General features: G+C 38.2%; 1 protein-coding gene across 5 annotated transcripts in view; it reads right to left on the reverse strand.

The window, feature by feature from the left end:
• Positions 1-27,931, reverse strand: part of IGF2BP3 (insulin like growth factor 2 mRNA binding protein 3) — a 97,564-nt gene that overhangs the window by 49,434 nt on the left and 20,199 nt on the right. For all 5 annotated transcript variants that reach the window (XM_042471934.1, XM_042471932.1, XM_042471936.1 and 2 more), the window contains exon 4: positions 6,350-6,398. In XM_042471934.1, coding sequence (XP_042327868.1) covers positions 6,350-6,398 — 49 coding nt within the window. The remainder of the gene's footprint in view (positions 1-6,349; positions 6,399-27,931) is intronic.

The following is a 27,931-nucleotide window of genomic DNA, read 5'->3' on the forward strand; positions in this document are numbered from 1 at the left end:
GGCTGCATGTGTTTTACCACACACTTGTTTTCACAAAGGACAACAGTGGGGGCCCAAAAGGCCGACCAATGCTTGGGTGAAAACACAGTGTACTCTGTACAGTATGTTCCAGACTCTTCTGCAAAGCACAGGTGTCCCTCGGTCAATGGGACTATGGAAAATGTTCCCAGCAAGTCTGCATGAAAATCATGACCCTAAGTTAATATGCAAAATTTAAATACAGAGAAATAGACCTATTTGTCCAATATACTATAAACGGTATTTGAACTGTCAGGTATATCAAAGTGCAATTTGTTTACTGTTCAGTGTTGCATAAATTGAGCAGCTATTATGAGTGCTTAGTAATTTAGAAACAACGGTTTCTCATACTTAACTAGGCATGTACAAGTTCACCTATTTTAGTAGGAATACATCTAAGAACAGGGTTGCGGCTGAGGACTTTAATCTACAACTGCTCCTGCTTGACATGTCTGTTACTTCCAGAACCAATGCGCATCCTAAGGGTCAAGCAGGAATCAGACTTTTGCTAAGAACTTGTTTTATATAATTTGCTTTTTAAATCTCAACTGAGGAGGAGGATGAATTGACATGGTTTCTGTTTAGGAGTCATAAAGTAAAGAACTCTAATACTATTTTTCCCTAGGTATTATATAGTTATTAATTCTCATTACTTCAGCACATATGCATATATCACACTACCACAATAACTAACATTTACCCACCCCATGTTTTTCTTCCAAAGCAGTACAATAAAGCACAGAGCACACTCACTATAACTCTGGGATTTATGCATTTTTGCTTATGATTGCCTACTTGTTAGCTTTAAGGAGAACAAGTGGAAATCACAGATCTCTTTTGCCTGTGTATTAAACTAGCATGTGCATTACTGTATTCATTTCATGCTTCATACACCCCCCTTCACACCATCCATTTAACATCAGGAACATCTACTGTTTCACTGCATTTTCTATCATTATTATGTGATTTACATCTAAAACTGCCCTTCACTGTTACTAAGGCATACAGACATATATACCCATTCAAATACTTTCCTTCTAGGGACTTGCACATTAGGCAGATGCGAAGTTTCACAAACTTGACAATATGTCAGAGCTACATAATACTGAGGAATGAGAGGGAAGACTGGCAGGGTGCACAGGAAGGAATATAAAAGGGACTGGAGGAAATAGGAGGAGAGCTTGAACGATAACCAAGTAGTGGAGAATCAGTGCAGAGACTGAGGCATACAGAGCTGATGAAAAGTAACCAAAACATCTGCCACATTAATGAATTCTATCATTTCATATTTGCTTTTGTCTGCAGAAGCAATAGGAAAGAAACCCCGGTCACCTTCATTCTGCTAGACTCCTACGTAATAAATGAGTTCCTCTCCCATGCATCACAACATATCTCTTCTATGTAATGTATGGATTTGTGCTATTTTTGGTAATCTGCATCTGTCTGAATTATTTAGGGTGGTGAGCGGTCTAACTCAGGCATCTTTCCCTCCGAATTCAATTCTAGAATCCTCATCAGCTAGATCACTGTGATGCCTTTAAAGATCATTTCACAGATAATATTGTTACTGTCCCCTGCCTTACCAAGGTGGGTAAGAAATCATCATCATCATCATCATCATCATCATCATCATCATCATCATCATCATCATCATCATCATTTCAGACACAAAAAAATCAGAGGTCAGGAACTTTTCATGCTCAAAATATTTCAGACTGTATTTCCTACAGTCCCTTACCATTGGCCATGCTATGTGAGCCTGATTAGTTTTTTAGACCAAATCATATAGAGGGCTAGAGTTTTCCCAACTCAGCACTAAATACTGAGTTAGGAAGTGGAAGTAATCTTTAGTTAAGGACCACCTCCATTTTAACAATTCACCAAGAACTAACAAGGCAAAGATTTAGATATCCTTTTATAGAGGTCATACAGGAACAGCTTTTCCTACACATTTATTTGGAATGCCACTGTCCCCATTACGCTTACTTCCAGGTAAGTAGGCCATGGACTATATTATCAAATAGATTTCTTCAGTAATACACTTGTTAAAAAGATTGTACTATCCACACCAAAAGTTCTCTTTTTAAATTCTGTACATTTCCGTAGTACAGAATAGTGTAATTTCAGTAGTATATAAATGTTCTAGTAAATCAGAAAGTGTTAGAAGAAAACATACATTATCTTTTTATACAGATTGTCCCATAGCTCTCAGGAGTAGATGTTATGTTGCCTGCAGGCCACATGCAGCCCAAAAGAAAGCTGTTACCTGACTCTTGCTCAACTGGATCCACAAAACTTCCCAGCTGGAAAAATTCAGGCTGACAAAAACAATTTGTTCAAAACACACTTCTAAGGATATACAGTTGTGTATCCCACTAACAAAAACACTGTACAGAACAACTCTTTTATCCTAGTTCAACACATCAGTCACTATACTGGCTCTTCCAATATGAATGGGCACTTCCAGGGGCACTTCTTGTTATGTTTCTGGCTATCCAAAGGTTCTTTGATACACTTTTCGACTCATGCATGAATAGCAACAGACACCTATCACAGTTCTCCCTTTAAACGGTGTCACAGTCTACTCTTCTGTGTCAGTTAGGAAATAGGGAAAAGAGAATAAGCAGCTCAGGTGAATGTTGTGAATGACAACAGGGGAACGAACAAAGAGTGGGTTAAGGAGGATAGATTGTTTCCCCTCAGCCAGAAGTGACCAATGTGCATCATTAATGCCCTTAGAATTGTTTGCTGGAAGGGTAGGAATGGAGAGGTTCACAAATCTGTCAGACTAAGGAGTAATATTTTACTGGGAACCAGAGATTTCTACCAGCCTATTTTCTATTCTAATCCCTGGTGACTGGGGCTAGATTCTGGAATTCCTTTCTGGGAGGCAAGGATTGGCTCCATTCCTGTTTCAGTTCCATCTTTAGGTGAAGATTTTTTTGTAAATGCCAGCTAGTATTGGGGAATTGACTGTTTATAGGTAAAGGGCTTTTAATAATAGCCTGCTATAATGCTTTTATTTATTTTTTGTCCTTTAAATAGATTTGTTTAGAATTGTCTTTAATTCTATAGTTAGTTTACTTACATGCCGACAGTACCTTTTTCTATGTTTTTACCTATATGTTTTTGATTTTTCTCTATTTTATTTTTGAAAGCCATCTTAAATCCTAGGAGAAAATGTTGGAAATAAATAGATGATATCCAATTTCCCATACATTTTTGCCATCTCCATACAGCTGCTGCAAAAAATATTTTTCCTAAAAAGCATATTAGAAGTTCATCTACAGGTGTATTTTGTAATCTTTCTTGACAATCATCTACAGAATAAAATAAAACATCAGCAAATGTAAATTTTATGGTTGAGTGGTTATGTATTTTACAAGATGCCATTTGGTATCTTTTACTGAGACCCTAAAAGAGTTCTAGACAAATTGGTAGTCTATGGACAAGTGCCGGTTCAGTGGCCATCGTCAACTGCCAATTTCTGATGTGTTTCCAGGAAATAAAGAAACAATTGTAACTAATTTCTGGCACATAGGGAGGAAAAACTGCTATCCCTATATCAAATACCTTAAGAAGCATTGCTACACAACACACCCAGCCGACATATTTATTATGCTTATATTTCACCATAGAATTGAAAGCCACATACGTGGGGTTCCCATATACAGTTGTCCTTCTATATCCTCAAATTTGTGATCCATGGATTCCACCACCCACAGCTTGAATTTTTTTTAAAAAATCCAGAAACCAAGCCTTGATTTTGCCTTTTTATATAAGGGACATCATTTTACATCCATTTTGCATCCATTGATTTGATATCCATGGGAGGTCCTGGAACCAAACCAGATGAGGGCCCACTGTAGTCTCCTATCCAAATTCTGAGAAGAGTCAGACTTGTGTAGCTTTAGCAGGATGACTACAGAATGTAATCCCAGGTTACACCCTGGAACAAATAAATAACTGCAATAAATAGGTTTGGAATACAATAGAAGCTAATCACCAGCAACACTGACAACTGATGACTGCAAGAACTCTGAATTATGATTTGATGTAGCAAGAAGCCTAGATGCATATTTGTATTTATGGTTTGCCTCAAACAAAGGGGGAATTCTTGGTTGAGGTGAATTAATCAGTTACAACCACATTGCACTGCAATGGGGCAGTGAAGTCTTTTGTTGTGGGTATGGTTTCCAGTAACATTTACTAGTCAATTCAGTTATGGATCACTACAGGGAATTATTTCAAAATACAGATTAAAATTGGAGAGGGAGTAAGGCAACAGGAATAAATACTTTAGAAATTTCCCACATAGGTTTATAGTTGGGTTTAGAAGTCAACCCTCCTCAGTATAATCCATGCTATTCCATTTATTCCATTAAAACATGTTTGTAAAGTGTTAAATATGTTTTTAATAACTTTTAAGTGAGAGGAAAATGAGACTGAACACTCATGCTTTTTACTCTACATCTGAGATAGGATTCAGCAAGTGGTAACCACAAAATATGCATTCCCTTCATTTTTCCAGATACATCTTCCTTTTGTCTTTTTAACCTTCTTCCTCTTATTGTCTATTTAAAACAGTGACTATCATTACTGTATAATTAATCTGTTCAAGGAGGTTAATAATTTTATCTTTTTCCTCATGTGGTGAAATCTCCCCTTCCTCTCAAAGAATCAGATTTGTAGACTGAGGGTATATCTAGCTTTATCACTTAAGGCCCAAACAGTGCCAGAGGCAGAAAGTGTCTGTAGCAGTGTACTAACTGCAGTCTCTCCTAGATAGGGACATCCTGCTCATGATCATCCATGCTCTGATAAACATTACAATATAACATGTTGTATAGAGGGCTAGTCTGGAAGACTTAATGAATCACAATAGGTCTAAGAAAATAGAATTTAGCAAGCAATAGATTGCTAACTAGAACAGGATCTCTACAGATTCCTGGTCCACTCCAAACAGAATTCAAAGTTCTGATGCTTACTTTTAAAGCCCTAAATGGCTTAGGCTGTGGATTATCTACAGGAATGCCCAATTCTGCATAAACCAACCTATGCTCTGAAATAAGGATGGGGAATGTTTAGCCCTCCACATCTTGTTGGATTGCTCCTCCCTTCTTCCCTCATCATAGACTATGATGACTAGTGCCGATGGGAATCGCACTGTAACAACAAATAGAGACTGATGTTCCCTGTAATTTATTAAGATAATCTTTGGTGGCTTTCATTCAAGTTTCCCTGCATCTAAGGCAAGGCACATGGCAAACATGGCAAAGAGCTTTGCTGTTGTAATATTTAACTTGTATTACTTCCTACCTCAGAGCAGCTTTCCTGGCATCTACTCTGACGTACTTTCAGCATCAAGGGAAGACTTGTTCTATTTTCCTAGGCTTTTAGCTTGTTTCAGTATTACTCATAGAGGATCTCATTTACTTCTAACCTACTGTAAGATGAAGAGACACAAGTAAAAACTTTTCATAATAATTTGTGTTAGTACATAGTTATTAGAGAGCTAGCATGCTGTAGTGGTTTGAGCATTAGACTATAACCATGGAGATCAGCATTTGATTTCTCACTTGAGTATAAAAACTCACTGGGTGAACTTGGGTAAGTCATACTCTCTCAGGCTCAAGTGACAGAAATGTCAAACCCCCTCTTTAGAAACTTGCCAGGAAAATCCTATGATAGGGTCATCTTAGTTTCGTAATAGGTAAAAAATGACCTGGACACACACAACAACAACAAACATAATTATTAAGAATTTGGAATGATGGGGTGATGCTATAGAAATAATTAATGACAGAAGAGTAATTACATGAAAAAGCAAGTTTCTACGTTGCCACAATGCTAATGTTTACAAGGAAGAGAAAAGTGGAGACAGTATGCAAAGACACAGTATGCATAGAGATCCTGTAGCACCTTTGAGACTAAGAACAAAGTTATTTCAATTAGTTTCAAAGATGCTACAAGATCTCCATGCATACTGATTTTCCAGACTAACACACTATGTCATTGAATTCTGCCTTCAAAGAGACTGACAGAGAAAACAGATCAGGAAGTTGCAATTCACCTAAAAAAGTACTGTAGACTCCAGAAAATATTTATATCCAACTGTCCAGGATTTGGAAGCCTCTGTTGTTCATACTTGCAAATGATCTCCCCTAAGAACAAAAACTGTTTCTGTCCACAATTTGCATGTGTTAAGAGCCCAACAGAGAAAGGACTAAGAGAACAAGAGGTGAGAGAAAGATGTAAAAGGTGAAAAACATACCATCAATTTATCCTCTTATAAACCAGGTACCTTGAAAATTAAAAGATGAATGCCTACCTCCCACTGCAAGTGTGGCGGGATATTTCTGATCTGAAGTTTTCGACTCCTGAGGATGGAGAGGAGGAAAACAGAGAGAAATCATTATTTAAACAAAAAGTACTACACACTAAAACTGAAAATAATTAACACTAGGTCAAAACTATTCCTATGATGGAAAGTAACACCTATTGAATATGTGCCTTATTTCAAAAACCAGTTTAAATGAATTCAGTAGTAAAAGGCAACTGAATTTACTACTTCAAAGATACTGCTTTTCATTTTTTTCTTGACACAGAAGAATTCTGAGCCATATTAAATACTTTTGTTTCATTTAAAGAATATTATCTCTTCAGTCATTTTGTTTATATATAGTATTAATTGCTTTTTACATCTGTGAAAGCTATCCCAATATTCCGACTTCACAAAGTGGTTTGTGAAGTAATGCTAATTCTAAAACCGTGATCAATTTTAATTAGAACTTGAACTCTGAACCACCCATGCTCTTCAGATTTTGACTGGCTGTTTGTATTCTCACCTGTGTTTCAAAAAGACATCAGTCTTCACTCATCTATATTTTTAAAATCAAATTTGCAAGGCAGCTATATATATCAAGACCTACTAGCTTCCTGAGTCGATTAACAGTCAAACCTTTGTTTCCTCATTTCTTACCCTTCTTCACCCAAAACAGAATAAACAAATATACCAGCTGACTCTAACATCATCACTTTTTCCCTATTTGTTTTTTACGATCTTTACCTGATGAAGATGTCAATGAAGTTTGAAAGTTTGAATGCTGTATTTTGTGCATTTTAGGCCCCAAACACATCGCAGAAATAATCCAGTATAAGACTGCTTTAACTGCCCTGGCTCAGTGCTAGGGAATCCTGGGAAATGTGGTCTATTGTGGCTCCAGAGTTCTCTGAAAGAGAAGGCTAAATGTCTCACAAAACCACAGTTCCCAGAATTCCCTAGCATTGAGCCAGGGCAGTTAAACCAGTCTCAAACTGGATTATTTCTGCACCCCATAAAGGTACCAATGTTGTGTGGATTTTGTTGCAAATACACTAAATATCATACAACTCATGGCATTTTCAAGAATGCACAGATTAATAAAGCACCACACACTTCTTGGAAAGCATCAAAGGTCATCTTTTCAGGGCAAGGAGAGCTATTCTTATAAGTGTCCAGGAAAAAAGAAATGTTTTTGAGCTGGGGGCGGGGGAGGCACATCCACACACATAGTTAGACTCCAATGTATAATGGTTAATCTGCATTAGGTGAATAAACAGAGCTTTAAAATGAAGACTCTGGAAAAATGTGTTTTTTTAAATATATATTTTAAAAAAAGACATTTCTGAGCTGTATGCATAGGATGCAACTGCATCTTGTAAATGATGTCCACAAATACCTAATGGGCCACCACTGTTGAAAGGAAAAGCTTCTGGGAAACTGCCCAATGTCAATATTATAACTGTGATTTGTTTTGCTTTCTAAGGCAATATTTCATATTTTTTTCAGATGGCTTCCAAAATTCATGGCCTGCACCCTTTGAATAGATACAGAAATATTCCTCAAATTAAACTCTAGCCATATTACATTAATTGAGTGTACAATTAAATGAATTCAATTTTTTCACAAGAAAGGGGGGAAATACATTAAGCAATTCCAGTTAACACCATTAACTATAAAAATATAAGGACCATTTTATAACAGCCACAATGAATATCCAGTTTAAAAGACTCACAATTTGTTGCTGTCTCCTATTAAAAATACACCCTATCATAGGGTACAGCAAAACAGCCAATTGCCTATCATAATATACATAATCAAAAAGTTTTAAAGGACTCAGTATGGAGGTCCTCAAATTACTTTAAAGTATACACACAGGTGTACTGCTTATGTGGTCTTATAAAAAGCATTTTGCTTCCTGGGCATATAAATTAGGATGGAACACACAATTCTGCATGCTACTGAATTACATAAAATATACACAGTTGCACAGAAAACCATAAAAAACCATTTCAATTATTGTGATGTGTATGCTTTTCCTAGAGGTTAACTTGTCTTGTTAAAATTTCTAACCTATCTCAGTAAAAGTCTATGATAGATAAGCACCCTAGGCACTAACAACACAATCCTAAGCATTTTCAGTTAAAGGTAGATCCCAATGAGAGATATATGGCTTACTACCCATTCAGTTTACTATATAATGTACAAGGTGCTGCATTATACTTTTGCATTTTACAACAGTAACAGTGAATTACATTAGCTACCATTTCACTGAAGTTACTTTACAAGTTCTTATAATACTAAATATTATTTTAGAAAATATTGCAGCAAAATATCATACAGGTTGATGGTGAGCGGTAAATCCAAAACATGAGATAAAAACAGATACATATTTCTGCAAAATTATTTTTTTATCTTTCTCCCCTCATTAATTGAGCTTTCATGGGATGTATCCACACTGTAGAAAGAAAGCATTTTGACACCACTTTTACTGTCATGGCTCCATCCTATGGAATCCTGGGATTTGTAGTTTGGCGAGGCACCAGAACTGTGACAGACCACACTGAATATTCCACCAAACTAAAAATCTGATAATTCCACAGAATGGAGCTATGACAAAGTGGCATCCAATGGCTTTATTTATGCAAGGTGGATTAGCTCATAGTCAATTGTTCAGATTGAAAAATCCACCAGAGCCTACCTAGCCATGGCTAGAAAAATAATCCTTCTAAATTCTGATCAGAATTGGAATCAATTCTCTATATAGCAATTCTGTGCTTTCCCCATCAAATACTGACAATATTAATAAACATTCTTAGAAAGTAGTTTGCCTTATTTGCTTTAACCGGTTTAGAAACTCATTTCAAAAATCCACAACCTTAGGGCAAACATTCAGATATCTTTCAAAAGGCCTACATCATCACATTGTCGTCAACATTTTTGAGAGATTGTATTTTTGATTGTATAATTTAACAGGTGACAATCCCAAAATCTGATCTGCATTAATCACTAGGTCTTAGAAAAGAATGCAAACTGATTTACATGGCGGGATGGTTCTAGTTTTTCTCCCATTCTCATCCGAAACATATTTTAAGATTCAATTCCTGAACTATGTTCCTTTTCATATATTTTAACAATTTTTCCCCCAAATTGCTAATATTTAATTCTGACATTTCACATCTAAATGGGTTTTTTAAATTAATAGAGTATTGATTGACGCAGGACCCATAACACAGGGGCCAAAACAAGTGGCTTCCAGCCACGTTGGAAGCTGTACCCATTAATACGATGCATGTCCCCAACAAAGCTGGAAGCCACGCCAAGGTTGCACTCTGATCCTTTAGATCGGGGCAAAAAGGAGCCAGGAAAATCTGGCTGTTAGTGGCACAGGTTCGGGCCGGCAGCCACAGCCCACTTTCATAGTGGGCTGTGCAGTTGCTGTGGACCCATCCACTTGCAATTGGACTGGCCTTGGGCTGCACTTTTTTAGCCATCTGCTTCGCCCACGTGATAGATTTTTTTAAATTAAGAAACCATATAGAACCTGTTCTTAGTTTTTCTCTGGATGACACCAGGTGATTTGGATGAACTTTGTTAACTGAACCAAATGAATTTATATTTCAAGAGGTGTAGTACTGCCAAGATGCCTCTAAAAGATAGCCCATACTTTAATTTATGATTCTTAATTATTTATTAGCAGCAATAATTCTTAATAGATTTTTGCCGTCTTTTTAGATTTTCAACTTTAGGACACTGTGGGATGGTTTGAAAAAGAAAATTTGAAGAAAATATATCTTTGATTACAGCAAAAAAAGAGACAGTTGTTGCCAAGCTTTCAATTTTTCATTAAGATATTTAAGTATTAAGTATTATTTTATTGATAGGATTAATTAAAAGTCCAAAATATTTGACTCCTGGAAAACCAACACCAAACGTATATATGATGTTACGCTCTTTCTGAACTACCAACGGTAGGTTTTTATACAGTAACTAAGAATCATTAGTTGATTTTTAGCCCAAAGAATATCTGGAATACTTGTAGTGCAACTTGTAGAGAATTTTTATCCACAGATGCAACTTATCCACGGCTTGAAAATATTCAAAAATAATATACTGTATATACTTGACTATAAGTTGACCTCATGTATAAGTCAAGGGTAGGTTTTGTGGCTAAAACTATGGATTTTGTATGACCCATGAATAAGTTGAGGATAAAACTTAGGGGCATGTAACAAAGGATCTAAAGGATGAAACAAAGGAAAACAATGCCAAAGAGCTTCCAAAATTCCAGCAGACATAACTGTTTGTGCTCACACCAAAGGATGAATGATAATAATAATAATTTGTTTTGTTTATATACTCATTTTAGCGACCTCGGAAGGATGCAAGCCTGAGTCGAGCTTGGGCCCTTTTGCTGGTCTTGAACTCGCAACCTTGTGGTTTCGAGTGAATGGCTGCAGTACAGGCATTTAACCACTGCGCCACCAGGGCTCCTGGATGAAAGAATAAAGTAGGGTCAGTGCTTCCAGGACAGATTATACCCTTGCCTTTTACCAGAGTTAAAGTACACTACAGTTGGCCCTCTGTTTTCACGGGGAATCCCTTCTGGACCCCTTCCCACAAAAAAAGGAGGGTTGCACATATTCAAGCCCTATAGGCTTGAATGGGGCGTGGCCCAGGCGAACACATGATTGAAAACAGCAGAGTATGCCCCTCTGCGGATATTCAAGATCACAGATCTCAGATCCGCGAGGTAGGAGGCGACTGTACTTATACTGACCCATGGATAAGTTGATCCGGGCTCTTGGGTCAATTTTTAAACTAACATTTCTAGACTTATACATGAGCATATATAGTAAATCTTGTGTTTGCCATTTTATATAAAGGACAACATTTCAGTATGCCACTGTATTTAATGGGACTTGAGTATACACAGATTTTGGTATTCATGGGGGGAGGGGGTGTCCTGGAAACAAACCTAGCTGATACCAAGGGCCTACTGTATATTCTTCAGTGGTATAAGGACAGAAACGACTACCTATAATTACAGTTGTTCAAGTGAGCATCTATGAACAGATGCAAAAGGGTTATCTGTGCCTGCATAGTGCCTCATTTGGATCACATAGCCATTCTAGTGGTAATCTTGGCCACTACTCAAGCGCTCTACCAGAACACTTCTTAATCAGAACTATCAGTTCCAGGGATGCCAAAGCAACAGCCAAGGATCTAAAAATAGACAGGACAAGATGAGGGGAGTATGGGCAAGATTTTGTGAGTTCACTGAAAGCACTAAAGTTACAGGTAAGCAACCTGTCCTCCCCCTTCATGAGCTCCATGACTCACACAAAGGGGAGATGAGCAAACCACTCACCATTGGAGGTGCGGTGTCATACAGTCCAAGAAAATAACAGCTCTCCCAAAATAAGCCCCCTATGTGGGCTCTGCGCTTTAGGACAATATGAATAATGTGTGTGTAAACCTGATAATGCCCTGTAGAGCAAGGTGATGAGCAGGTAATGACATTTGAATGAATTCCAAAGGTTCTTGGATTGAGCAGACATTTTCAACTCTGCTTAACGCTTATTTTTGGAACCGAAACAGCTTTGGTCACCTTCACTGACAATCTACAAGAATTAGACAAATAATATTTCCCTGCTGGTTTTCATAAAAGTTTCAGCACCATTTGATACCATCAGCCATGAAACTGAACTGTCTAATAGGGATGGGTTTGCGAGGGGCAATTTCATGGTGGTTCTACTCCTCCCTTGGGGCCTCATTCAGAGATTAGTGCTACAGGGCTGCTGCTCAAAGCATTGGTTGCTGGTTACATAATGACTGATTTAGGCACCTCCTCCAATTTCCAATGTTTACGTGGGACTAAAAGCAATTCTTTGCTCCATGAAGTTTGGAACACATGCATCCTTGCTGTATTCATCAGGTAATCATTTTAAACTATTTATCCAGCAGGCCATTGTTTTATTGGGTAGATCGTTTCCAATCTAATATCTTTTCTTGTCTGATTAACCTGTTTTAGAATAGCATAAATGTATGAAACGTTATATTTTACAAGTGGTTTTAGTTTTTTCTAAATCCCAAGTGGTGTGTAAGCATCATTGTGGAAGGACATCAAACTTCAAACTATGCTTAAATGCAAGTTAACAAAAGATATACAGAGAGAGAGAGAGAGAAATGATCAAATTATCTTTTTTAAAAATGTAACTGAAATGAGATTCTAGCAAAATTAATTTTACTGAACAGCCTGTGTAAATAAATTATATGTTCAATATTTGGGGTTCAAAAGTCTTCATAAGAATCCAAAACAAATGTCTTAAGCTAAAGCGTGTCAAAAATATGTCAACTGTTTGTACATTATTTACTAACGCCTTCAACACTTCAAAAATGTTTTGGCACTGATGGCATTTAACATGCTAACAATGCCATGACAAGTCACTTCTAAAGACTCCTCATAGTTGCTTAACTCTTATGGTGAAACACAGCAAAAGTTGCTGCTGAACGTGACAAAGTTATACTTAAAAAAGCAAAAAAAGAAATGGACCAGGTTACAAAAAAGGCAGTGTTAAGCTACAACCCAGAGCTACATACAGTCACACATGTCCAAAGGAGCCTGAGTTACTGAGCTGCGATCCTGATCCATTTCCACCAATATGACACATACTCACCCCTTTCCGAAAACTGTAAGATATCTAAAGTCATTTGTTCAGCAGAAAAAACTCAACTGCCATTCTCATTTTGACATGCTTAAACCAGTTCTTCTAATTTTAACCTTAAAAGTATAAAAAAGTAGGTCTATTCTCAATATATATTGCATTTACAGTAATTAGTACACTACAAGGCACAAATACATTTTTGAAGTTACCTTACATGTTAAAATACATATACAATAAATTAAATCCAGACTATGTTAGTTGTAAAGAGCCAGTGTATTGGTTTGACCTATGACACTGGAGACCATGGTTTGAATCCCTGCTCAGCAACGGAAGCCCACTGGACTTTGGGCAAGTCGTACTTTTTCAGCCTCACAGGAAGGCAAGGGCAAACCACCTCTGAACAAATCTTGCCAAGAAAAGCCAATGGCAGGGTCTCCAGAAGTCCAAAACAATTTGAAAGCACACAACAACATTAGCTATACTTAGTTCATACTTAAACCAAGCTGAAAATCTTTTACCTTCTCCAGTGGCTACTATCTTTCACCTAATCCACTTTCCTTGAGGACAGACTACTGACTTTCGCCCTGACCATGGAATGTGAAAGGATGGAAAAGATAAACCAGGAGAATTTGTTAATTGTAAAACAAGAAATAGAGTTATGAAATTGCAAAACTCATTGTAATGCACTAAAGTGATGGGAATAGGACATTTTCAATCAGATAATTCATAGTATTTTACACTAACAGATAAGCCTAACACATAGTGAACCAGGAGAATTAGGACTGAAGCCAGAGAAGTTATCAGGGAAGTACACAAAAACACTTATCTGTACCTAAAAAGAAATAAAAGCCTCACTGGATAACAGATTAAACTCTCCAAACAGTTAAGGACAAAAATAAGAAGGAAAGGTAAAAGGTAACAGATATAAGTTCAGAAATCTGAATGCAATTGTTCAAAAATTTGTGTAGGGGAACAAAAAAGGTAATTTAATAGTAATAATAATGATGATGACCACATATCATTTACATAACTTTAAAGAGAACGATGAGGACATTTAAATTGTTTTTTAAAATTCTGTACCTTGGCTTAGTCATTATGCAAAACAAATATCATAGCATAGAAATAGGTAGGGCAGCTATGAAGAAATTAGGTAAGATATTGAAGTGCAAAACTGAATAACAAAGGATAATCTCGGCCACAGAAATTGGAAATGCTATATACAGATGTGAAAGCACAATAGTGAAGAAAGCTGATGGGGCAAATCAACTCATTTGAAAGATATTGTTAGAGGAGAGTTCTAAGGATACTATGGCTCACCAAAATAATAAATAATAAACTGGTCTGAGAGCAAATAAAGCCTGAACTATCAGCCAAAATGACCAAGAACAAGTTGCTTATCTGTAACTGAGGTTCTTCGAGTGGTCATCTGTGAACTTACACAAATGGGTTATCACCACTGAGACAGTGCATCATTTGTAACCTTCTAGAATGTAAGCATTTTGGCAGTAGCTTCATTCACTCCATGCATGCCCAATGGACATGCTTCCTACCTAATTCCTCAGTTCCCCCAAAACAGTAGCCAAGGAGCTAAGAGGGAGGCAGGACATGACAAGGGAAGGTTGCATGAGTTCACAGATGACCACTTGAAGAACCACTTACAGGTAAGCAACCTTCTTTGTGGTCTCTGTGACTCACTTAAATGGGATACTAGCAAGGTATTAACCATAGGAGGAGGGAATCATGTCACACAGGAGAAAAGCCCAGCCCTCCTAAATGCAGATTCCACCTGCAACCTTGTGTCCATTCTGTAAGGACAAATGAAGGCTGAAGGCTGAAACCACATGGCAGCTTTACAGATGTCACATAGAAAAACTCTCTCAAAAAGGCTGCCGAAGTTGCTAATCCTATGGCTCCCCACTTGAGCTGAAAGCTGCTTGCCTTCATAAGCCAGGTGAATGATACTTGCAACCCATTTAGAGAGGCACTGAGATGACACAGAAATCTTTTCTTTCTAGTTGGGTAACTGACATTGAAGTCCGATGCCTATGCACATCTAAGGCATGCAGGATGTGCTCTTAAATCAGTGGTAGGGTTCTGCAAAAATGCAGGTACCACAATGCTGAGAAAAACATTTGGAAAGAAAGTGATGTTTGGTCAAAGAACTGCCTTATCCTTGTGGAAATGAAGGTAAGGCTGATCCACATGGAAGGCACAGAGTTTTCCAGTGCACTTGGCTCAGGTGACCACAACCAGAAAGGCTGTATTCCAGGCGAGTCATCAGAGATCACATCATGGCAAGGGCTGAAAGAGCTTCCTGGAAGTCAGAATCACAGAACTGGAAGAAACTACAAGGGCCATCAAGTCCAACTCCCTGGAATACACAATCAAAGCACTCCCACCAGATGGCTATTTAGCCTTTGTGTAAAAACCTCCAAAAAAGGAGACACCACCAAACTCCAAGGCAGTATATTCTTCAGTCGAAAAGATCTTACTGTTAGGAAGTTCTTCCCAATGCTTAGGTAGAATCTCTTTTTTTGTTGTTTGAATCCATTGCTCTGTGTCCATTGAAAACAAACTTGCTCCATCTTCAGTAATGACATCCTTCCAAATATTTAACATGGCTATCAAATTATCTCTTAACCTTCTCTTCTCCAGGCTAACCATACTCACAGGGCATGCTTTCCAAAGTTTTTCCCTTTTACCATTTTGGTTGCCCTCCTCTGGACACATTCCACCTTGTCAATATCCTTCTTGAATTGAGTTAACCAGAACCAGAACCAGTCACAATATTCCAGGTGAGGTCTGACCAGAGCAGAAAGGAGTTGTACTGAAGTTGATGGCAAAGGTGGAATAAAATTTTCTCTAGCTTCTTCCCTTCCATGTCAGCTTTTGTGATGTCTTTGACTGAGCTGCATCAATTATTATTGAGTTTGGCTTGGGATGCTGCACAACCCATTAACACCTGGTTTTGACCAATTTGTACAATGTCTCAACTTTTTAAAATGTAAGTGGAAATGGGAACAGAGTTGTCCAGGTTTTCTTGACAATGTAAAAAAGATAAGGCAGTGGTGGGATCAAGGCAGGAGACAATGCCTGACTGTACTCACTGGTTCACAGAATCTTCAACCACTGGCTCCAATTGCTCAGTTTGCAGGTTAAGGATGAGTAGCATCTGGTCCACAAAGCATCTCATGTCATCTGTGGGCAATACAGGATCATTGTCACCCACTAACATCCCCAGAGACTCATCTGCAGGTTTTTGGTAGGTCCTAAGGAATCTATGTAAGTAATAATCCAGAGATTGAAAGAATTCCTAGCAGCCCTAAGGAGAATCACGTAGACGTCCCCTATGATATGAAACCACAATTTCTCCATCTGAAGATGTTCAAACAAGCTTGAATTTTGGAGATTAATAGGTGAAGTCACCATTGGGGGGTGACCTCCATGTCCACATGACAAAAGGAACCTAAGTACAATAGGAGTCGTGTTTCAGTCTCAGCCCTGGTAATTGAGGCTGGGAAGTGCACTGAGAGGGCTCTTTCTTTCTTGGTTTCCTCTTCTATTTGTGCTTCTTGTCAACACCATGTTGGTTCAAACCTGCATCTCCACTCAACTCAAAAGACTTCTCAGGTGTTGATGGAACACAAGTTTGAGTGGGAGTATGAGTGGAAACAGATTCAGTGACAATTTCAAGAGATAGGGCAGGTGTCAACATTACTGTGGATAGAGCATCCAGTTCAAAACCAGATCTTGCTGTAGTATAGCACTTTGATGAGCTAGTGGATGAGTTAGCGGATGTTTTGTTCCTGGCCCTCCAGCGAATCCAAAATTTCGCAAATATTCAAGTCCTATTGTCCCCAGTGGTGTCATTGGGGACAATGGTACTTGGCTATTTGTGAAATAATCTCTCCGCAGCCTTGGCTGCGCAAACTACCAAAACCACGAGTACCAAAGCCATAAATCCGGAGGGACCACTGTATAATTTTAAATTTTCCAATTTAAAACAAAGCTTGGGGGAGTGGAGGGAAATATTTCCTTGAATGTTTCTTTTTTTGCCTTGGCTTTCAATATCTCTAAGAGCACTATAAACCACATTAGTGCTCAGACTTGTTATTCACAAATAATCATCTTTCTATCAAGACTGTATAAAGTAAGAGTGGGAATCATGCAGCCCTTGGTTGTGGGGCAGTGTGGCCCTTTCGATACCTACTGATCTCCCCAAGCCCCTGGCACCTGGAAACACCTTTTTGGCTGAAGAGCTTTAAAGCACTTGAAAATTATCCCACAATTATCCTGCATGCCCTATCCCACAAAGAGCAATAATCTCCCTACTATGGCCCTAAAGACAACTGTGAGTGATGTGACAGCCTTCCAATTGTCCAAAATGTTGGCTGTGACAGCACACTGTAGCCCGAGAATTGGGTGACAGAAAATCTCACTCCTGCTTTAAAGATCTGTAAGCCAGGCAGGGAAGGAGGGAGATCTTGGAGCCTAGACCTTTTTGGCTTGCTGGGATCCACAGCACTTCCACTGTATGAGCTGGAACTGTGTGAACTAAGAGTACTGGAGTAAGGATGTATTGTAAGTAGCACCACTGACCGTCTGTGAGTGTGGAACAACTGACACAGAAACAGCCCTGTATCAAGATTCATGAAACCACACAAACCAATTTTCTCTAGCTTCTGTCTTGGTTGTTCCCCTTAAGGCAGCAATGTCCAAACTCTGGCCCTCCAGGTGTTTTGGACTTCAGCTCACGGAAGCCTCAGCCACCTTGGCCAATGGTCTAGGATTCTGGGAGCTGAAGTCCAAAACACCTGGAGGACCAGAGTTTGGACATCGCTGCCTTAGGGGGACCCCTGTGATTAACTTGACCTTTTAACTCAGATAAGAGACTTGCATTGAGGAAGATATTGTGTTCATATGACATGGATCACTAAGGTTCCTTTAATATCAAGTGTATACAGCCTCATGACAGCTGAAACCACAGGATTTCCCAGTTCATATAGTCGACTGTCCTTCTTTAACATGGTGCCCCCTTCAATGGCTCCCAAAATATCTGCTACTGTTCCTTCACATTCTTTTCCAGCTATTGGAGACACAGAATGGGGCGAGCAATAATAGCAGTTCCACCAGCAATTATGCAAATCTTCAATTTCTAGAGAGAAGCCTTAGGATTGCTTGCGTCCTCCTTTTGATTTATTTCTCTCTGTGGATTACAGTCCTCTTCCTCTGATGTTATTTGGGGCAAAGCAAGTTACATTTTCATCCAGACTTTCCTGCAATCCAAGATTTGCAGAAAAACTAGAGCTTGATCTTAGTTCACATAAACAATTATTTTATTATAACATTTGGTTTTGCTTCTTAGTCTGTAAATACAAGCTGGCCAAAATTTGAGCTCATCCCCATTCCTGATATACCTATTGTCCAAGGGATTCAACTATGCAATGTAGGACATAGAAAAAGTAGTACGTCTTCACACAACTCATATTTTATAGAATTTATTTCCCCAAGATGTCTCAGTAGGCATCAATTGCTATGGTTTTAAAAGGAGAAGCAACAGTGCAAAACACTTATTGTTACCATAGCCTGCCTGTTGGCTAGCCAGTGGTACTCTGCTTATAGTGAACACTATAAGAAAAAAAGAAATATGCCCACTTGGTCTGATCCAGGAGCTTCTTATGTTCTTAGCCTTTCCAAGAAGAGGGTATCTATCTCCAATGTCATTTCAAGTCCTTTCTTCTCTCCCAAGTCAGAGCAAAGTGGGGGCCAAACCCTTATTTCTTCTGTGGTAATTTTTGAGCACTTAATAGAGAACACTTGCCTTCCATTGCTTTCCAAATCTGAGTAATGGTTGTGGATTCCTCCTGTCATCATGCTAAGCCTTTGCTAGATTAAAATTCCCAATAGTTAGTGTGAACGGACAATGGAATTCCCTAAACCAGCAAAGGAAGGCACTTGCAACCCTGAGCACCATTCTGTTTGGTGGTCCTTTAATCTTTGCAGAATGTTTATCAGGGTGAAAACTCTGTGTGGAAATCAGTGATCATGAAATCAAATTTTTAAAAAAGAGTTTAGTACATATGTAAAGGCAGAAGAATATTTGTTTGAATAAATTGATAAATGCACCTTTAAAAATGAAACAATGCTTGCAGTAATATCTTTGGCTACTCAGTGAATAAAGACAAAAGCATCAACTGCTGCACTATGTGCCAAGATCTTACATTTCAATATATATTATTTACGAGTATCTTAAAATTAGTGTAAAGTAAATTAGAAAACAGTGGCTGGTGTGTGTGGATTTTAAAGTATGGATTTTAATCGCAGCTGTCCCTTGTGAAGGGCTGTTTAGTCTGAAAGCATATCCTACATGTGTCTCTTATTTCAGTTAATGTACTGAAAGCATAATCTTGACTATGTAATGAAGTATTTCAAAACAACAACTGCAGTATAACTTGATAGTAAATCATTTTTTCATGAGGCCCCAATATCCCAAATCACCCAGCACTTTCCAGCATTATTCTTGGGCAGCAGCACTGCCTCATCTTGCACTGACTGGGTAAGGTCAATAAACAGAGAAAACTCCACAGCTGCTGAATGACTGCATGTCAGGCCCCACCTGGAATATTGTGTCCAGTTCTGGGCACCACAATTCAAAAAGGATATTGAGAAACTGGAGCGTGTCCAAAGGAGGGCGACTAAAATGGTGAAGGGTCTGGAAACCATGCCCTATGAGGAATGACTCAGGGAGCTGGGGATGTTTAGCCTGGAGAAGAGATGGTTAAGAGGTGATATGATAGCCCTATTTAAATATTTGAAGGGATGTCATGTTCAGGAGGGAGCAAGCTTGTTTTCTGCTGGTTCTGCAAGCTGCAGGAAAAGAAATTCCACCTCAACATTAGCAGGAACTTCCTGACAGTAAGGGCTGTTCGACAGTGGAACAAACTCCCTTGGAGTGTAGTGGAGTCTCCTTCTTTGGAGGTCTTTAAGCAGAGGCTGGATGGCCATCTGTCGGGTATGCTTTGATAGGGATTTCCTGCATGGCTGGGCGTTGGACTGGATGGTCCTTGTGGTCTCTTCCAACTCTACGATTCTATGTATAGACTATTAATTCCAATTTTACAGATGAGAAAGCAAGGCTGAAAGATACTGGCTGGCAACATTAAACCCCCAAGAGCCACCCAAATCCTTTATCTCCTCATGACAACTGATTATCTTGGATAATGACCCAATATCTGCCAATGTGTGAAACCAAGGAAAAATTTCCAGAGCCATTTTGCTGTGGTGGTTTTTCCTTCTTCAGGCAAATATAATTTCCCCCTATGAAATAGTCTATGGCGGGTTACAGACCACCATAAGGGACGTCCTTAGGACGTCCCATTTTGAAAAGGGGGCATCTCTTCCAGACGCCCCTAACCCTATCATGGACAGAGTCTGTGACAAATGGCGGTGGCCGTTCCACACGGCCGCCGCCATATTAACGTAGTGGATGCTGTGTGTCCGCACGTTGCGCCCTGGAAGTGATGCCGTGAGTGCGCGGCTAACGCCTTGCGGCATCTTTTCCGGGACCCAGGAAGGAGCGCGATTTCCGCGCTCCTTCCTCGGAGCGTTCAGGAGCCGCGTGGTTTAAAGGCTGTGGTTCCCGGACGCTGCAAGCGGAGGCGGAGCCAGACCACCGCTTCTCAGCGGTATGTAACCCACCTATGTAAAGTTTTAGGCACTATTTATGCAGTATCAACATGCATAGCAAAGTGCCAACTAACAATAAAAAAGAGAAAAACTTAACATCTGAAGTCAAAAAGGGTCTGCAAGCACACAAGAAGCAGAACTTCAATGAACAAGAATTTACTTTTAACTTATAGAAATGTTTATTGCACTGTATGGCTGACATTTTAATTTACAATACAGGGGTACCCCGGGTTACGAAATTAATTCGTTCCGCCGCCGCTTTCGTAACCTGGAATACTTCGTAAGGCGAAAAAGCCATAGGCGCTAATGGGGAAAAGCCGCGATTTCGTGTGAAATAGCGCCGAAAAGCACCAAAAAATTTTTCGTAACCTGAAATAACCTTCGTAACCCGGAACAGTTTTTTTGAATGGATTTTTTTCGTAACCCGGAAATTTCGTAAGGCGGCGCATTCGTATCCCGGGGTACCAGTGTATAACCATATTCAACTTTGTGTATAAAGCAACTGAAATGGCAATGTATCCCAATGTAGTAGATAGAATGAAATTAATAATCTTATTATTATTTATTTACTGGATTTATATCCCATCTTTCTCTCAAAATGGGATTCAAGGTGGCCTATAATAATTTTAAAAAGATACATAACACCCAGCTTAAGTTACACTTACCTATGAATCTACAGGAGCTATTTCCAAATAAGTATGCTTAAAATGAGAATATAAACGACCCAGCTTAACTACTTTGTGAACTGCAACTTTAGTTCATGATTATTAAAGTGTACTGAGGAATTTTTGACATCATGCAGATCAGATATATATATATATATATATATATATATATATATATATATTATTATTATTATTATTATTATTTTGGCAGAGTCTTAATATTATTCCTTAACTGTATCCCAATTTTTCAGACAGTTATTCTCCTGCATGATCCAGACAAAAACTGAGCCAGCTTTAAATCACACTAATTTAAATGGCAGGGATTCAAACATATGCTTAGGACACTTCTGCTGAAATTAGTGGGACTTAAACTGCCTTAACTTTGACTGGATTATGCTTCTGTTTGCAGCTCGAGCTTTATACATCCTACTCCATATTTATTGGTATTATAATTTTTAAAAAAATTAAAAGGGTTTATCTATCTTTAACTAAAAGCCGATTTCTTTAACCACCATCCATGCTAATGGTGTTTTAAGAATTCTGCAACAAGTGGACTAACATAGCAAGTTCTACAATATGGACTACCTTCCCTTATCAACACTTTCGGTGAGGTGACCGCCAATGAATACCACGTGCTGTTCCTATATTTCAGAGGAAGGAACTCCAAAAACTACCTCGGAGTATTCCTTTCCTAATTCACAAGGCTAGGTCGACAGGTGACATGAAGGCACCTACACACAAACATTCTGCAAACTCAACTAAAGACATTAAATAAGTATTGTAAGTGAGCATCAAAATTGTTTTAATTAGGATCTTTGACACTATGGTGACACAGAGACTGAGATTTATGTCATCCAGAAACTTCAATACAAAATAGAATTAGGTTTTTAACACAAACTGACAAGCCAGCATGGTGTAGTGGTAGTCACATTCTCTCAGCCTCAGAGGGAGGCAAAAGCAAACTCCATCTGAATAAAGCCTGCCAAGAAAACTTCATGTAGGATTGCCATAAATCAGAAATTACTTGAATGCATACAACAACAAAACAACTTCATTGCCAGTATACCTAAAACCTTAGGTTGCACTTTGTAATGAACCAGAAGGCTCTTCAAAATCAAACAGAAACATATTCCAGAAACTGTTGTTCCATTTAAAACCATGGACTGTAGAATTTAAAAATATGTTATTTCTGTGCAATGCACTGGAAAATATTTCAGCACAGATTTTTAAAATATAATTATAGCAAAGAGATCAATCTGGGGATGCAAATAACTAGAGGATTGAATGGCTTTTCTTTCAAAACCACCTAAAAGGCAGAATTGAAACATGCAATGTTGAATTTATCTCACCGGGAATACAGCACAAAACTTGTATAGCCACAGAGTAGTGTATAACAATGAAACACTTTAGATTATTTTTAAGCCACACAGCAGAAATAGTAAAGCTAATTGGTTGTGTTAGAATACATGATAACTATTTTTTTAAAAACCTGGATGTTTATTCAATACAAGAAATACAATAATATAATGCAACCCTTTGTAACTGTAATTACAATTACTGTATTTTCTTTAAAAAAAACTTCAGAGTTCAGTAACAATTAATACATCAAAAATCCAATTTTAACCACACACACTGAAAGAACCCTCCCAACATTTGACAATTTCATTCAAAGGAAAAATAAAAGCAAAATTCAAATACATTTTTTAAAAATACATTTTAATTTATATTGTTCACTGGTTTATCCTATTTCCAATGCAGCCACCAGCCTCAGTCAGCACTCTAAAGATGCTGAGTAAGTACAGTCAGCCCGCACCATATGCATCCTTCCTTTATGCGGCTTTCAGCTTACGCTGAAGCTGCAATATAATTAAATGACTGGTATGCATGCGCATGATGCACCTGATGCGTCATGTACATGCACCCCAATGTTTTCAATGGGACGCGAACATATACAGTTTTCCCCTTACACGAGGGTGGGGGGGGGGGCAGAACGTATCTCCCACGTAAAGGGAGGGCTGAATGTATCTGTTATCGCTATTTCAAGGCCTGGTTGGTAGCACTCTTAAGTCTATGTGTGTTGTGTGCCTTCAAATTATTTCCAACCTATGGCAACCCTAAGGCCCTAACTTTGGCAAGATTTGTTCAGAGGTTTGCTATTTCCTTTTCCTGAAGCTAAGAGCATTGTCCAAGGTCACCCAGTGGGATTCATGGCCATGCTGGGAATTGAACCCTGAACTCTAGTGTTGTAGTCCAATACTCAAACTATGCCACTCTTAAGTCTGTCCTACCTAAAATCATCAACATTATACCAGTTTATATGAATGTATAATATCCTAAAAGATAAAGGCTGTCAAGTTGTGGGTTTTTGTGGGTTTTTCAGGCTATGTGGCCATGTTCTAAAAGAGTTTATTCTAGAACATGGCCACACAGTCCAAAAAAGATGCCACAAAAAACTATGGATGCCGGCCATGAAAGCCTTCGACTTCACATTGTCAAATTGTGTCCGACTGTAGGGGGAGATGCTTATCTCCGTTACTAAGTTGTCAAAGACTACTCTGTGATCATGTGGCCAGCATGACTGCACAGAACACTGTTACCTTCACACCAAAGTAGTACATATTTATCTATTTGCACTTTTACATCCTGTTCAACCCTAAATACTAAGGTTGCTGCCACACTGCAGAATTAATGCAATTCGATACCTCTTTAACTGTCTTGGCTCCATTTAATGGAATCCTGGGACCTGTTTGTTGTGGCACCACAGCATTCTTGATAGAGAAGGCTAACTAGCTCACAAAACTACAAATCACAGAATTCCAAAGCATTGAGCCATGGCAGGTAAAGTAGTGTTAAACTGCATTAATTCTGCAGTGTAAATTCAGCCTACATCTACAGAATGGAAAAGATGAGACATAAATAAATAAAAAAAGCAAATTTCCATTGTATTTCTGTAGCCACTGAAGCATTTGAAGAAAAAGTGGCTTGCACCAACATAAATATCCTTATTTTACAGTATCCCTCCAACTGACTTCTCTGATTCTCTGCAGGTGAAAATATCTCCCAAGAAAGTTTCCAGAATTAATCCAATTTTATATGTGGTTCCCAATTGTCTACTGCTGTATAAGCACTGAACCTTTATACTCACCCAAACTTTCATCAAACTGTTAACCATTTCCCCCAATGTAAAATGCAGGGCTGGGGAGTAGTGGTGATTTGGAGGTTATTCCTTGTCCTACTCTGGAGTAATGCATTTTTTCTTAATGCTATTCTTCCTCCTACTCCTGTAAAAACCTCTTACTCCTTTACTCCTTATTCCTACTCCCCATCCATGAGGAAAAGCTCTGGCTGCTTTGCAAGGCTGATGTGTTTGTGTGTGTGTAACCGTCTCTCTTTGTCTCCCAGTTCCTTCCCCAGTGCAATATAAAATTGTTTTTTGATGTTTGTGTGTACAATAATAACATGTTTTGTTACTCCTTATTCCTACTCCTACTCCTGTAAAAACCTCTTACTACTTTACTCCTTACGCCTACTATCCAGCCCTGGTAAAATGATATACAACATATTGGCTTTCTTAGCACTAGTACATTTTTTTTTCAAAAAAAGCAAAACATTTGTTTTTCCAGTGTAAATAATAATGATTATTTAATACATAGAAACTCTGGGGAATAAAACATAAACAGAAGCTCAACAAGCAAACTACAAAACCAGAACCAGAGTATTACAATCGGAGGGTGATGAGTTATGTTTTTGTTGGCATGCTTATTTATAAAATAAAACAAAACAAAGATTTTAGGAAGCATTATGTTAGACAAGTGTGGATGAAATACAAGGAAAGATTGTGTAAAAAATTGCCAGCTTGGATGTCTGTACATGAAGCCTTTTATAGAAGGGAAAAATTAAAGGATAAATGAAGGGTAACTTACAAAGAACTGTTAAGTAAAGATGGTAATGATTTCAGGATAAAAACTAGAGAACAATTAGAGACCATAGGGATTAAGTGTTTCTGGTATCTACACAACCAACCATATGAGAGATACAAGATGGAGAAAAAATTAGGTAAGATAGAACTGGAATCGTCAGAATTTGATAGGATAATATTTGATAGTATCGACCACACATTTAAGAAAATGTATACGTTGTTGTTAAATTATGTGACTGAAGAGGAAGTGAAAAACGAAAATATGATTAAATGGGCCCAGAATTGTGTTCATACAATTCAATTAGAGAAAAGGGAAAGAATTTGGAATAGGAGCTTGAAATTGACATTAAGTAATAGGTTTTAAATGTTTTTCAGATGGCATTTGACACCAGCTAAATTAACAAGGATGTATAAAGGACAAAGTAATGCATGTTGGAAATGTAGTAAAGAAAGTGGGATCTTTTTATCATGCCTGGTGGACATGCCAAAAAGCAAAACAGTTCTGGACCCAAATACATAAGACAATAGTTGAAATATTACAAAGTAATTTGAAATTAACAGGAAAAATATTGAATATGTTGGAAGGTGAGGTGGAAAAAATAAGGAAAGAATAACACACTATATGAATACAGCTGCCAGACTGATATATAGACAATACTGAAAGACTATGGAGGTTCTGTCAATAGAAGAATGGTTGGTTGATCAAACCTATGGAGTTAGCACTGATGGACAAGCTGACCTTGATGATGAAAGAACAAAAGACAAAAGATTATGTAGAAGAATGGGAGCCAGTAATGAATTATATAAGTAAGAAATGGGATCACATTTCTACTTTGGATTTAAAGTTTAAAAGATAAGGTATTTGTGACAAGGGATGATAAATGATTGGTTATTCATGAAGGAGATTTATGGATGGCAATAAGAGAAGTGAAAGTCCAAGAAGATTGTTGTAATCGGATGGTTCTAGCTTAAGTTGAATATGGAAGAAACAAATACGTTAAAAGTTGTTAAACTGTTAGAAAACAAGAATAGATATGGCAGTAGGAGTATGCATATTACATTTTGTAGAAGCCATAGATAGTTGGGATCAAAAGCCAATCCTCTGAAGGTGAGAAGTGACAAGGGGTAAAATAAGTAAAGTAAGAAGAATCAAAGGGAAATTGTGTGTACAGTATGTCTACGTATGTATTTTCTTTCTCTTTTTTAAAGTGTTTGAGAATATAGGTCTGTATATCATCATCCATGTATGCAAGCTTGTTTGTATGTTTGTATTTATGATGTATGCCTTTTTAAAAAATTGACAATAAAGATAATGAAAAACTACAGAAAACACGTTTAAATGGAATATAGTGTAGCAGATTCTAACAGAATCCTGAGGTGGAAAAGCAGACAATACCAGTTTACGTTTCAAAAGGAGAAAGGGTTTTTCTTCTTGATGCTCTACTTCCTGCAAGTGGAAAGAATCGCTAACACACAAACACAATTACTACATTCAGAAGAAGGGTTCTACCGCAGCTGTCCCTACTGCATATTGTCCCCCCAAGTGCCAAATTTCTGATAAGAGAATTCACTCTACTACCTCAAGAGTCTGCTTCCCAATTGAAATACACATGCAGCTCTGGCCTAATCTACTTGCTGTTTATCATAAAAACTTGCTGTTATCATAATCAACTTGCTGTTTATCATAAAAACTCACAAAAGACCCATTTTAAGTTATTATGCTGTTTATCTCTTTAGGGTATCAACCAGGAAAGTACACGGAATCAACAAAAGCAAAGTTACAGACTACTACTGAGAAATCTGCATACTTGTAAATTCGTAGTCCTGGTTATGCGTGCAACCTTCTGGGTAGAACTGAACAGTTCTAGCAGTAACCAGGACTAAATGCATTCAAAAAGTTTTAATCTCACATATCCCTAACAGAAAACGAAAACCAATTCACATTATTGAGTCCTGACATGAAGTGTTATGTGGTCCAGGTGTTTATGGAGGAATTATAAAGCAGTACACAGTACAGCTTCCAAGCAATCATACACAAAGGCTGCAAACAAGTCAGCTTCAAATTAGCCACCATTTGTTCCATTTAGACAACATGATAAGCTATGTTCAACCCAAATGGAACTGAAAGCTTCTTTATGGCTATAACAAAGAAGAAAAAAGTCACACAATCTAGGTGGAGGAGGCAATGACTTGTTCCCATTATAATAAATGAACTCAACAAATCAGACAGATTGAAAACTAGTTTGTTCAATCTATGTGAAAGTTTCCCCACAGTTCTTAAAAAGAAATGTTTATGAGTAAGAGTTCTATATTTTGAGAAGAAAGCGTTATTTAAATGAGTATAGTCAGCCCTCCATAGCCACAGATTCTGCATCCACAGATTCAACCATCTAATGCTTGAAAATACTTTAAAAAACTAATTCCCAAAAGCAACCTTGATGTTGTAGTCATTTTATATAAGGGACATCATTTTACTATGGGCACTGTACCGTGCGCCCGCGCCATACGCGGCCTTGAGCATACGCGCTCAAGCCGCGGGGCGCGCACAGGGCGGAGCGCCCCATTCAATTGAATGGGCGCACGTGTCTGTTGCGCCCCGCGTGCGGCCGCGCCCGAGCCCCATTGTTTCCAATGGGGCTCGAGCATAGGCGGA

Source organism: Sceloporus undulatus, chromosome 6, assembly GCF_019175285.1.
Source record: "Sceloporus undulatus isolate JIND9_A2432 ecotype Alabama chromosome 6, SceUnd_v1.1, whole genome shotgun sequence".
Taxonomy (NCBI): Eukaryota; Metazoa; Chordata; class Lepidosauria; order Squamata; family Phrynosomatidae; genus Sceloporus; species Sceloporus undulatus.